Genomic DNA, 14,226 nt, shown 5'->3' on the forward strand with positions numbered 1-14,226 from the left:
TGAGCTCAGGCTTGTAAACTCTCTATCCACCTTATAAACTAGATGACTGTAACTCTGACTTTGTATTCTGGATTTGGTTCATATATGACAGAATGTACAAATTAATAATAATAATAACAATAATAATAGTAATAATAATGATTTGACAAACAAATCAACAACAATAAAAGTCAAAAGCAGGACAGAAATAAGTTGAGGGAGGGCAAACATCATCAAATAAATGATTAGACTTTTAAATCAAAAATGCAGTACATTGTTTCAGATCATCATTTGCATTTAAAATAAGTAAACAGAACATAAACACTCATAAGTGATTATAACAACAACAAAAACGGATATATTAACACTTTATGCTGTTTGATACATTTAAAAAACACTCAACTTTAACTGGTGTCAAATAATCAGCTCAAGAAAAAAAAAAAAAGTATCACTGCATATCTTCCAAGTCATTAACGCCGTGTTAAAAGCTCAACATGATGGCAAATCCAATCTACTGTTTTTTATTTCATAACCTTAAAAAAAAGAAAAAAAAGTATTAGTAAGCTAAGCTAAGCTAACCTGCTGCTGGCTCCGGATGCATAATTATCACATGGACACTGTCACATGCAAATGAAATCACAACAAAGCAAACACTCAAAAATATTTTTAAAAAAGAACGTAAAATCAAATATAAACCGTTCACAAGTGGACATTCAAACTGGCAACAATTTCAATATTGATACATCAGTATTTACACAGAAGTGCTTCAGTCATTTCACATTCATGGTACATGAGAGGGAGGAAATTAATTTAATTATACGTATTTCATTGTGTTCTCAACCTAGCAAATGAAATACACTTTCAGGTGAGTTTTAGCTCTACAAACACCTAAACACCGACATAAAGGAAATCCCTGGAGAAGTTAAACCACAAACATTGGATTGGATACAATGAAATACCAACAATGTACCTGTATATCAAAACATTTTATTGCGCTGTAATTGTGATATTTATTAATCTCCCAAGTCAGGAAGGATGACTGGACGAGAACTGATGATGGTAGACCAGAGGAGATGTTGGCCTTGAGACATGTACAAGTATTGTATATTTGTATACATCAGACTGGCTTGCTTGGTATTCTATTTATTTGACTTTTTCTGGTTAGTTGACAGGGACAGTCATTAATCAGTAGAAAAGCTGAACAGTAAATGAGCCTTAATAGCTTAGTTTTATAATAGAATCAAACCAAGTATGTTATATGTTTAAAAACAAACAAACAAACACTGATAAAAGTTCCCCAAAGCAAAAGATGAAGTTGCTTGTGTTCTCTGACTCTGTTACTACAAAGATATTGCATTTAATATGATTAAAAAAAAAGAAAAGAAAAGAAAAGCAAGAAATTCTTGCATCCTCATGCAAAGCTGGGACCAGCAAATGTTTAGTATTTACGTATGTAATGTTTGTTAGATACTTAAACAATTAACTGATTTCCCAAAAAAAGTAAATTCATTGAAAATGTATTGCTGCAGAACTTCTAGGGACAACGTGGTTGTGTGGAATAGATCACAGTTTGTTCTTCATTCAGTATTACCGAACTCCCCATTGCTGGCCATTTCCACTGATGCTTCGCTGCTGCGGTTGCGGCAACTGCATGTGTCCGAGGAGACATATTTATTTGGTCATGAAGCGTCACGGGTGCTATAGTAATGTAAGTAAGGTGGAATTATAGAGGAAAAAAAAAAAAGGACAAATTTACTGTAACTAATGGGTTAGTACTGCTGGTGTTGCAAACATGACATGGTGATAAGGACTGGAATTGTTACTGGAGGACTGGTTAGAATGTGAATTCAACTTAGTGCCGTGTCATTCAGTGTAACTTACTTCACCTGTCTAAATAATAGCGAGTGAAGTTGGATTTCAGCTGCATCAATTTGCAAACAACATTGCACCTGAATGTGGTAGCTGCCAGTGTTTTTTGTGCAAAGGAGGTTCGGGTTGACGTTTCCCTTGACTCACTCAACGTGCCACAAAAAAAAGGGTCCAAAGTCTGTGCCTGGATTCATCAATTGAACAGTAAAAGTTTCCATTCTTCAGTCAGTCAGATCAACAAGACTCTGGGAGACCCCCGAAGTTATTCCAGATGCGAGCTGCTATCACTGCAGACTTGGCAGTATCGTGTCTTATTGTGTGTCTTTTTTTTCTGTATTATTGATTTGGGGATCCATCACCAGAGTGATGTTACAGTTCTCCTCTTCCTTTGCTGGGATGTACAGATCGCAAACAGTGCTCTGAGGAAAAGAAGAAGAAAAAATGTGTGTGTCAGAGAAAGCCAAACTCAAGTGTTGCATTTAAAAACCCAACCATTATATTACCATACCACCAAATACCATTGTATTTATATATTTATGTTTTATTTTTATTTTGTCCAGTTCATCTTTTTCTCTAACTAACTTTACTGATGTCATTGTTAAAGGAATAGTTTGACATTTTGGGCATTTCCTTTTTTTGCTGTTTGCTTAGCTTAGCACAAAGACGAAAGGTCAATATTTGACACTTTAATCTGTAAAAGAAAAAAGAAAAAAAGGCAATGTGTAAAAATGATACGATGTTATTTTAAGGGGGTTGCCAGGCAGCCAGACTACATGAAGTTACCGCACCTGGCACAATAACACAATGTGTCATTTTCACAGTCCTCCTCCTCATCCTTAACTGTCTGGGTAAGACAGAAAATGTGCACTTCCCAAAATGTCTCACTAGTCCTGTAATTATTTTAGGAGACAGGAGAATTTTTAAGAAAAAACAGTCACCTTATTATTGTTGTCGGAAATATCGCTGAGGAAGTCCCGAGGTTGTGGTACTTTGGGGAAGATATGTTCCTTATTCCTGCACAGTGAGAGTCAAATATTAGAGGCAAAGAAGAAGACTACAAATCAATAGGAGCCAAGCGAAAAAGGTGCAGAGTTCACATACTTCCTGCAACACACAAAAATCAGGATTGCCAGGGCAGCAAACATCAGTGGGATGATAATGGCAAGATACACCATTGCTTTAGGATCTGTATCTGCATCTGCAAAAACATCAGTAGCACCATGATCAGCTTTCAAGTAACAATTTAAACCCAGCGCTTTTACAGAGAACTTCAAACCCAAGTGCAGCTTCCGGGGGATAGATTTCCTCTCTGCCGCAGTATCATTCTTACAGCAGCCTCTAGATGGCAGCAACATTTTCAAATCCTTCACATGGAGGCTCTAAACAGTTCCTTTATAAAGATGAGAGAGACGATGACCTACCAAAATACTTCTCGTCACTCCATGGCGTACTAGATCTTCCACGCACTGCTCGAATCCTTATGCGATACTGACAGTGAGCAACCAGGTTCAGATGAGCTGATGTTTTTCTTTCAATGGTCTTAGTCTGTGAGAAAATGAAGGCACGATTGTAATAGTGATTAATCAGCTCTATAATAGATATGGCAATATGACTACATTCAATAGAGGCAAATATGAATATATATATATATATATATATATATATATATGAATAAATATTAAGCTTAGAGGCACCTTCATACCTTATGGTGAATGTAACCACTAAGTTTATATAATCTGAATTTAAATTTAACATCTATTGCTCTGAAAACAATCTATATGCAATTATGTATTCTGATTATATGCTGTTTGTCTTAAAGTTCTCTAGGTAATTTCAAGTTGTGTCACTTCCAAAAATTGATTTAAGCTTTTTCAGGGTTTACAAATGAGGATAGAATATTGAAACAAGACTAAGAGTCTAAAATCACACTGGTGGCTCTGTGTTAGTTTGTTTAGTTAGTTTTGCAGGAAATTGGTCATAAAAGAAACAAATGTCGCCCGATGAAAATTCAGAGGAAAGTTCATACTCTGGGATGCTGCTACAAAATTTGGTCTCGATCCATCACATAGATACATAGATATTAGATATTTAGATACAAGTCCTGACGGCTGGTTTTAAGGCTCAGTGTCTGAATACAGGCTGTGTTCATTTCTCTGTGGACTGAGCGCTTTGATACTTTCACAGTATTAATATAGAACCTCGACCTGCTTTGTAATCAAAGAAGACATGGAAATCTTCCTTTATACAATATGGGACCCTTAAGTCAGTAGGGCTCATCAGTGCATCAGATTTCATGACAATCCATACAATAGCTGGAAAAGTCAGGTGATCACCAAAGCCAGGGAGCATCATCCTCTAAACATGAGGAAAATGTGGCCAAGGCAATTCATATTGCTGCTGCTGGTTGGACACTATTCGTCTCATCAACGGTTGGTGGTGGTCATGCTACGAGAAAAATAGCAACGCACTAACAGAGGGTTGGGCTTGAAGTTTGACCCCCCGGCTGTCAAAGTTCCCCTGGGCAAGACACCAAACCCTAAGTTGTTCGCCAATGCTTTGTGTGGTAACTCAATGAAGGTGAAAAGCAATATTGTAAAGCATTATATAGACACTATGTACATGCAGTCCAAGTCCATTTACCATTTTCAAAGGATTTTAAAATATCAAAAACATCAGCTTTGCAAATGTTTTCAGAAGGAAGAAAAATAATTCAACATGTTTTTTACATCAGGGACAGAAACACCGGATGTTTCCAGTACACCACATGGCAACACTGGGTTACCATCTGGAAATTTCATACCAGGAAATTAGAACCATATAATTTAATTTAGATGGTTTTTCAAATAAAAAAATGTCAGTGCTAAAACTTCAGTGGTGTTTTAATTTTAATATTAACTATTCAGTAGTGATTCAATTTGACAATTAAGTATTCGGTTCAAATTATTCATGGTTGTTGTTTGTGTCCATTGACTTATTGTGTACAACAACTAAACAAAACACAGCATGAATTTCAAGACAGTTACCGTTGTATTAACACACTCAGTGTAATTAATTAGGAACTTCCATGTCAGATTTCCAGTGTCAGGAGGAATCCAGCTGATGATGAATTTATCCCTATGCTTAATGACCGTCCAGTTAAGGGGAGGTGGTCTCACTGTGCAGGGAGAGACAAGACAGAGCGATAGTAACCACAATCCAGTGTCACCCAATCATAAAACTCTCCCCTCCCCCACACACAAACACACACATTTTTGCTCTCCTAAAATGGCTGCAATCTGTGTAGTCTAAAGCTGTAAGTTCTGGATTGCGTCACACCCCTTGTTGAACAAGTACAGGCACACAAAGAGACACATGCGCACACACATTCTCACCACACAATAACTAAGAAAGGACAGAGAGCGACCGTGAGACTCAATGGGGAAGCGCAGCATATTTCAACAGAATATTTCCTCCGTGGAACTCCTGATATCAAATTAGCTCGGCTCAGTCTGCTTGTTGCGTACCATCATCCCAAAGATCTTTTGTGAAGGTGTTCCTGTAGACTGTGTTGTTCACTGTTCCGTTAAAAAAGATGTGGATGTTCTGTGTGACCTTCGCCTGCAGTTTACAACCAGTCCTCACGCCCTCGGTGGAACTGTACGATGGGCACTCTCGTAAGGGTGGCAAGGACTTGTCCCCAACAGATACAGTGAAATCTTCATCCACTAATCTTGGAAAAACAAAGAAAAGGAGTGATTAACTTTCAAACTGCACACTACTGAAGTAAATTAAACAATGAATTGATAAAATGAACACATGTTTAAATAAGGCCAGATTTTACTACTACTAGTTCAATAAAGTTAGAGAACGTTCAACATTTTGGGAAATATGCTTTTTCATTATTCACTGATACCACTCTTTTGTCTGTCTCTTACATATGAAGCCATCGCCAGCAGCTGGAAAACAGGGGCAAACAGCTACACTACCCAAATATAGCCTTCTATCACATTTAAGCTCGATAACTAACATGTTATATCTTACTTAATCCATACAAAAACCAAACCACCCAACTGTTAGGTGCTCTAACTATTGTCTTGACAGGGTGCAGTGATTTCCTGGAGTTTCTGCGAGTTGCCTGGCAGCCTCATGTTGATAACAACACTCCAGGAAGTTAGTGCAGCCTGCCAAGAAATACAATAAATGAGGTTAAACTAGTTCTTCTGCAGAGATTTTGAAACTTTAACACACACATTAAATCTTTGGTAGTGTGGTCTTTCATAGAGAATTATCACTAAAAATCTGTTGCTCTGGAGCTTTACAAGTTTCAGCCAATCAATCCGGTCTGTAAACGTGCTCGTGTTTTGATAGTTTCATTGTGTAACTTTCAGCAGCACAATTCAGCTGTTCTCAGTGGAAAAAAAAAAAAGCTCTACTGTAAACTCAGCACCAATAAGCAAGCAGACACAGTTAGCAACTAGCTTGTGAACACAGTGGAGCATTTAGCAGCTTAAGAGCCTGATATTTCCCACAGAGCTAAAAAAAAAAAAAAAAAGAGAGCAAACACTGGACACAATTCCAAACGAATGCTAATGTTGCTCCATAAATACTACTACTATTAACGCTTGTTTTCAAACAAGATTAACACAAAGGTGATGATGTGCCAGTGTTGTGTTCACAACTTGTTTCCGCGGCTCCTGAGCGGCCAAACAAAGTAACAACTAGCTGGTTGCGCTCACTGACTGATCAACAGATAGCATGGGAGAATAAAGGCTCATTGTTTAGTTGGGAAATAGTTAAAAAAAAATAACATAACTAATCTCTCACAGTAGCCTAAACATATACAGTTGCTTTGTTATTTTCAGGACCAGCTGTTACTCTGTCCCTCTGTTTCTCAATACTCAATGCTTTCCCACAATGCCTGTGGCTCTCAGCCCATCAGCTCCAAGCACATCCCTTCCTACTTCAGATGCAAGTCATTACATTCAGGTCATCAATGCAAAGGCTTTACTTTTTTAAAAGCGCTCAGTAATTTCCTAAAACAGCTGAACACTGCGGGTCTGTTACTCTGTTTTTTTTTGCTCAGCTGTGACCTGAGATTTCCAAAGCTCAAATCTTTTGTTTCTATTGAGTCAAAAATTCTCACCATGTGTAATCTCATGAATGCAAGATAAGAATTTTTCTGACCAACTGACAAACTGTATTAACATCAACCATGTTTGAAAGTGAGTCAGTAATTTACCAGGGCACAAGCCTCAGATGCTTTGAGTGTAGCCCCGGATATAATTTTTAACATAAGTCTTGTAGTCTTTGTAACATAACAGCTCTGTGTTTGTGTGCATGGCCGTGGCAGAGTCTGATGGTCAGTGGTCAGCGAGTGAGCGAGTGAGTGACGTAATAGCGTGACTCAAATTATAGTTGGAGGAGTTCAGGGAGAAATGGTAGAATGTAAGGGGGAAAAAAACAACTAAATCTTTTTGGATTTTTCCAAAAGAGGAGTAAGGTTAACCATTAAGCCTGTAGTAACTTCTCAGTGATGATTAAACTTTCCTGTTGATTTATGATATGAATCATATTCGGCACTGCAGTCAGTCATGATGAGGATTCGATTGCAGGTGCTATTAAGACAATGGGCCACAGTAGTGTGATCCAACAGCATTCTTTTATTGTCCTTTAGCTAAGTTGTTCTGGTAAAACAGATGTCCGTAAAGCCAAGTAAAACGGCGAGGACTGACTGATTTTACTGTAGGTTTGTAACAGTGAAGCCGCGCCTCCTAATGCAGGCAGGTGCTGTACTCTATCCACAAGTACAATCATCATAACCCTTGTCAACTGATTTTCAAGCGGTTTGCTTTGTTACAAAATGCCAGACATGTTTTTGTAATACAGGACACTTGGTAAAATTAAAAACTTGGGGTTTTCATACAAAACACCTTATATCAAGTAGATATAAAGTGTTTAAAACCAATACATAAGGTTTCAATAAATAAATAATATATATATATAATAAACGTCACAACTTTGAGGACTTCAGACTTGCTTGACCAACACTGATGACTTGATTTGGTATTTATGACTTGAGACTTGACTTTTGACTTGTATTTTACTAGAGCTATTTTTTTTAGATAACTTATATTTTGTTTCTGAAACATGATTGGGTGATTTCTAGTGTGATGCCTGCAAACTGGTGACCACGGGGAGAGATCATGACAAGTCCAGAAATACTAAAATTAGTTTTGCAGGAGGAAAGAGAACAGAGCACAATGCAGGTTCCACATAGAGATGTATAGTAATAGTAATAACTAGAATGGCACACAAGTAGAGCACATATCTCCACCAAGGCCAAACAATCCTCCACATCAAATAAAGTGATAAAAAACTCCCGGATCCGCCCTTTTAACCAGATCTAAATCGAAACTGAAAGAGTTCTTCCCTGGCTTATGTCCCATCCCTCCACCAATATTGGTGCAAATCGGTTCAGTGCTTTTTGCTGCCAAATATACAGACATGGGTGACAACATAACATCCTGGGTGGAACTAATAATAATAATTGAAGCAGTGGGTGGCTGCAGTCATACATGCCACATATTGCAACAAGATGTCAAATATGCGCAAGATTTATCAGGTGTAAGCAGCTGCAACAGTTTTTGTTAATGTTGAAAGTAAAACTAAACTTTTCATGACCTCCGTCTTTTAACTGATTTAAATGTGGAAACTGGGGTTGATCATCAGAATTTCATATAACTTCACTTGTGACTTGCTTGATAAACAGCAGGGTCTCAACTTATCTTGCTTGATTCTAGCCATAGTAACTTGGGACTTGCTTGTGACTTGCACATGTGTGACTTACTGCAGATTGGCTTGCATAAGTTTAACCTTGTGAATTCAAAAATAAACTGAACATATTGAAAGTTTTACAGGAGTATATGCTGATGATGCTATAAGTTTAAACATTTGATCATGAATCTGCTTCTCAGCTTTGGATTTGTAGTCATGCTAATGGTTGTTTGGTTATGGCTGGTTGGAGATAACAGTTAACGCTACATTACCAAGTATGGCTTGGACCTCAACAAATATAAGCCTCATATAGTCAATAAACAACTGACACCCACCTGGACTGATAACAAGCTGAGCCATTAATAATTGAACCCGAGCTCATTACTTACACTTGGGTCCACACTGACTCATATGTTAGGAAACTAAAGTTTACCCATGTCTAGCAGGAAATATTGCAATACAGCTTACTCACACATACTGTGTAATAGTGAGTTTCCGTTTACTTAACTTCTCTGAGAGAAACTTGTATGTACAGCACTTATACTCACACTGTACTTTTTTTGAATAAGTATAATACATTATATATATATAAAAAAACACAATATAAAACAAAGTACATACCGATAGAAAAAACTGAGATCAGGAGTGGGAATGGCTGCCTCCCAGGAGCAGTCAGTTTGTTTGGAGGAACGTACGTAGCACTGCAAATTCTTCACCATCTCTGGGAGGAAGGGGATGCATACACACATCTCAATGAACAAATAAATACACAGACATTGATATGTGTCTCAAAAAGCTACTTAAAAGCATTCAAAGTTTGAAAACAAAATCGGGTGTTATTAGCAATAATAACACCGTAATGGTGAGCAAAATGAGCTACCTGGGTAAGAGACGTTGAAGAAAGCCCGCTCATTTTCTTTGCCATTACAGACAGTTTGAACAGACAGCTGCAGAAATCCTCCTTCCATCACTATGTAGCTTGACCAGGGAGGGGAAACGTTCAACTGTTTACAACAGCAGAGAAACACACACACACACACACACACACACACACACACACACACACACACACACACAAACACACACACACACACAAATAAAAATAAAAACAGTCAAACCATCATCAGTAGCATTACACTGAGACAATCTAGCACTTTACAGGTAACAGGCAGCTGTGGAGCTGTGTCAGAAAAAACTTTTTAATTAAAAAAAAAAGTTATTGACCTTTTTTAGCATGAGCAAGCAAGCATTGTAAGAAAGGCAGGTCATTAAGGTGTTCTATGACAAAATCTAGAATTTGAATATAGTCATTGGTAGAAAGTGACTATGTACATTGACACAAGACCTGTATTTAAATACAATTCTGAGCCTCTTGTACTCAAGTATTTTGTATATATGCAACTACTACCTACTTCTACTCCCCTCTAATTCAAAGGCAAACATTGTTTTTGTGTTTTTTTTTATTTTACAGCTACAGTTACTAGTTACTCTGCAGAATAAGATTTTACATATAACACACACGATCAGCTTCTGATCTCTTTCTTACGGACTGAAATACCCAGCAGTATAGTTCAAATTTGCTGCAACATTTAAATGCTGCTTACTCATCAATAATGAAACTTATGTATTAAGTTCAAGAATTTGAATTTTCAATCGTAATGGAATATATTTTACATTATTGCATTTCTACATTTACTCAATTATGTAAAGAGGCTATTAATAAGTTTTCTCTGCTGCTGAGGAAGGTGGAGGTGATTGCCGCTTGACAAGAGCTTCAACTATTATTGTCTTTATAATACAAAAGATTATAATAAGCCCTGTGAGTAGCACTATGTCCTCAAGGCGGGTTGGAGGCCACAGTGAGTTGCTATCAGAAAGTGACGAGACGGGCCGGGGTTAGCTGGTTAGCATGCTAACTTCAGTAGAAGAAAAGACGTGTTAGAAAGGAGGGTTAACACTGGTGTTCCACCTCTTGATGAGTAAAGGAATGAAGTTTGATGCTGAACTCGCTATGTTTCTTCTAGGCTGCTAAGTACAGCTGTTAATGCTAACGCTAGCCATGTAGCGATAGGAAAACTTACAAATGGCTCCTTTAAGGCTTCAGCGTCTTATTCTGGTAGCTTAAGTTTTTGTTTGAAGAGATTTTAATGGTGTACATTGCTGTCTACCACAGGAATTCTCCTATACACAGACAGTTTAATAACATAAAAGTATATTAATAGATAAAATATAACAAAGCCAGCTTCATCCTGTAATCATTGTGGTTGTTTATGCAAAAACTAAAGATAGTGTACGTTTATTAACGACCCTTTTATAGTTGAATTAGCTCTGCTCACAGGAGTGCATTGATATACATAAATCCTGGAAATATTTAAACTGCTGTATCTTAGGACCCTTCACTTAATATAATATAACAACCGGTGCGATACTTTGTAGGTGGTGCGGTCAAACACAATGCAGATTTAAAGGAGCTGCATTCATAAAACCTTTAATGAACAACATGCATAGCTTTTAGACAGAATTAGTTTACTGAGTGGGGAAATAATGTTCGTACTTACAAATATTTTTTGGATTCCTACGTCCTTGTTTTGTGTCATCACTTGATAGGTGCAATTTGATACTGAATGCTGCGGTGATGCCCAGGTAAACTCTGGTTGAAATTCCTTTCTCCACAGCACAGACAAATTTTGTGGTGGTAAGATTTGGCCTGAAGGTAAAGAAAGAGAAATTACAGAAATCTGTTAACATAGGACTTCTGTGTACCTTTCTGTTCTGTCAACGCTGTATTATGTGTTCACCCAAAGGAGCAGCTGTGCTTCACGGAAATGTCTCAGCTTCCAGAGAATCATCACGTGAACAAACTAAAACTGAGTAAAGACTCCCATGTAGCTTGAGATGAGAGTGATATTCCTACCTGGGAGAGCAGGGTATCTACTCATGTCACCCTATGTTATTTCCTTTATCTTTGACCTCTCTATCATGCCTGATCAGTGTCCTGTCCCATACATAATGCTCAATTGGTACTAAGGGGCCCAAAGTGTGCAAAGAAAATATCCCCTACACCAGTACACCATCACCACCAGCCTCAACCGTTGATACATGGCAGGATGGATCCATGCTTTCGTGTTGTTTATGCCAAAGTCTGACCCTACCATCCCAATGTCGCAACAGAAATCGAGACTCATCAGACCAGGCAACGTTTTTCCTATCTTCTATTGTCCAATGTTGGTGAGCCAGTGCGAATTGTAGCCTCAGTTTCCTGTTCTCAGCTGACAGGAGTGGCACCCGGCGTGGTCTTCTTCTGCTGTAGAAGGGCTACAGGTTCGACTTGTTGTGCGTTCAGAGATGCTCTTCTGCATACCTCGGTTGTAACGAGTGGTTATTTGATGTCTCTGTTGCCTTTCTATCAGCTCGAACTAGTCTGGCCATTCTCCTCTGACCTAAGGCATCAACAAGGCATTTACACCCAGAGAACTGCCGCTCACTGGATATTTTCTCTTTTTCAGACCATTCTCTGTAAACCCTTGAGATGGTTGTGCGTGAAAATCCCAGTAGATCAGCCGTTTCTGAAATACTCAGACCAGCCCGTCTGGCACCAACAACCATGCCATGTTCAAAGTCATAAATCGCCTTTCTCTCCCATTCTGATGCTCGGTTTGAACTTCAGCAGGTTGTCTTGACCATGTCTACATGCCTAACAAAGTGGCCAGTGAGTGTGTATAACAAGAGTGATGTTGCCATATATGTCATCTATAAGGGGCTGTATTATTATCACATATATACATGTCCTGGATATATGAAGATATCAGTTTATAAAATATATGAAATACCCATAGTAAAGTTTGTATATGTACATATGTTAAAATATATATCATATATCATATAATCTATGATGATTTTTTTATGGTATAACATGGTGTATACAAATATACAGTATCTGCAATATACGCATACATACCTAAACATACTCATTTGTATAGGTTAGACATAAGTATAAGTTCCAATTTTCTAATAGGTTTATACATTTTTTTTTACATATGTTTTTATTTTATGTTTCATATATGGGAATTCATTATATGTGCATATATTACATTTGGGTATGGCATTTGTTTAAACACAGATAGATAGATAGATAGATAGATAGATAGATAGATAGATAGATAGATAGATAGATACTTTATTTATCCCCTCGGGGAAATTCATGTAAAACATTTGAACATTTCCATTATGGATGCTAAAATTACATCTTTTAGTAACTACTAATACATCCACCCTAAACTTGACCATCTCACCACCAACCTGGGCTGATGAGCTAAGAGGTAGGTCATTTGAAATGTAGGTGTTTGAAATTCATAGATCTACATATAGCCTAGCCTGGTCAGATTCTCTGTTCAACGACAGATACCAGTCGTGACGTCAGTACCGGGAAACACACGTAGGCTACTCTTAGGCAAAACTGGACAATATCTCACAGAAGTCAAACAAGGCAAGAGATATACGTGTCCTTCCTTACCTGTTTGGGATTCAACCATTAGAAAGAGGCAGCCTACGACGAACAGGTCCAAACTGTTAAACATCCTGCTCATAGTTTTGGAGACGTCCTCTATAAAGTTTCTTCTTCCACAGCTGTTTCTGTGAGGACGAAAAGCGTTGTCGTTTGCTCGCTCCTGTAAACAGACAGCGGTCTGTTGTCCAGCCTGTTGTCGCCGGTTTCAAAGAAACGCAAAGGGAAAAAAAAAAAGGGAAGAAAGTCTTCGTACTTGTTTCAGTGTTTCACATCGATTTTCGCTTCCAGCTTCTTCGGATAAGGTCATGTAACTGCAGAGGGCTGGAGCTGGGCGGAGTGCTTCCTTTTTTCTTTTTCTTTTTTTTTTTTTCTCTTTTGATGAGGACTTACGCCAGTGAATATGCTTTCAGTTACTGCGACTAAGAAGAATAACAAAAGGCTATGATGCGTTTCCCTGAAATATTAGTCTACAGGCGTGTCAAAAAGAGAGCAGTCCAAGTGAAACAATATGACTTTTTTGGTACCAATCTCTAATAAAGCAACTTCAGTAAAGCGTTAATGAGTTGTAACAAATGGCAAATGGTAACCCGAGTTATTCATGGTTCTTAGTAAATCATTCATTAACATTAATCAAACTGTTCAATACAGTTCTTAAATCATTTTTAAAAGGTGCCATGTTCTAGTCATTTTTTGACAACCAAAAAAAATCTATTAACAATATTTACAAGCTGTGACAGGTCCATTATTTCCAATGAAACTGTTATCTCAAAGAAAAAAGCAGAGACTGGAATGTGCCACTGCTTGGTTGTCAGAGGCATGTAATCCCCCGCCAGAGATGGTGAAAAGGTGACAAAGATGTGAACACCCCACCCAACAATCCAGGGAAGAAAATTAAAATGTGGATATTAGGAAAAACAAATCAAAATGTATAGTCTGACAGAGAGATAGGACACACTGACACACTGACACACTGACAATCCTTACTTCTTCTATTTGGCCTGTACTATTAAGTAAGCAGGGAAGTAACATGTATTTGTATAGCACCTTTCACAGATACAAAATCGCAAGGTGCTTTACGTCAATAAAGGAGTTCAAAAGTTGCGAACACAAACGAGGAA

General features: G+C 37.8%; 1 protein-coding gene across 2 annotated transcripts; it reads right to left on the reverse strand.

The window, feature by feature from the left end:
* Positions 1–236: 236 nt before the first annotated feature.
* Positions 237–13,434, reverse strand: LOC111226971. 2 transcript variants are annotated; one of them, XM_022752305.1, is made up of 10 exons: positions 13,115–13,434; positions 11,160–11,308; positions 9,482–9,605; positions 9,223–9,322; positions 5,352–5,557; positions 4,872–5,002; positions 3,270–3,393; positions 2,950–3,046; positions 2,787–2,862; positions 237–2,267 (listed from the first exon to the last, which is right to left on the reverse strand). In XM_022752305.1, exons 1-10 carry the CDS (start codon positions 13,185–13,187, stop codon positions 2,160–2,162), a joined length of 1,188 nt encoding a protein of 395 aa, XP_022608026.1. In that variant the 5' UTR covers positions 13,188–13,434; the 3' UTR covers positions 237–2,159. The 2 variants fall into 2 exon arrangements, 1 of the variants encoding a protein (XP_022608026.1); XR_002665322.1 differs by lacking the exon at positions 4,872–5,002.
* Between the last annotated feature and the right edge of the window lie 792 nt (positions 13,435–14,226).

Source organism: Seriola dumerili, unplaced genomic scaffold (genome assembly GCF_002260705.1).
Source record: "Seriola dumerili isolate Sdu_G_001 unplaced genomic scaffold, Sdu_1.0 BDQW01000167.1, whole genome shotgun sequence".
NCBI classification, from domain to species: domain Eukaryota; kingdom Metazoa; phylum Chordata; class Actinopteri; order Carangiformes; family Carangidae; genus Seriola; species Seriola dumerili.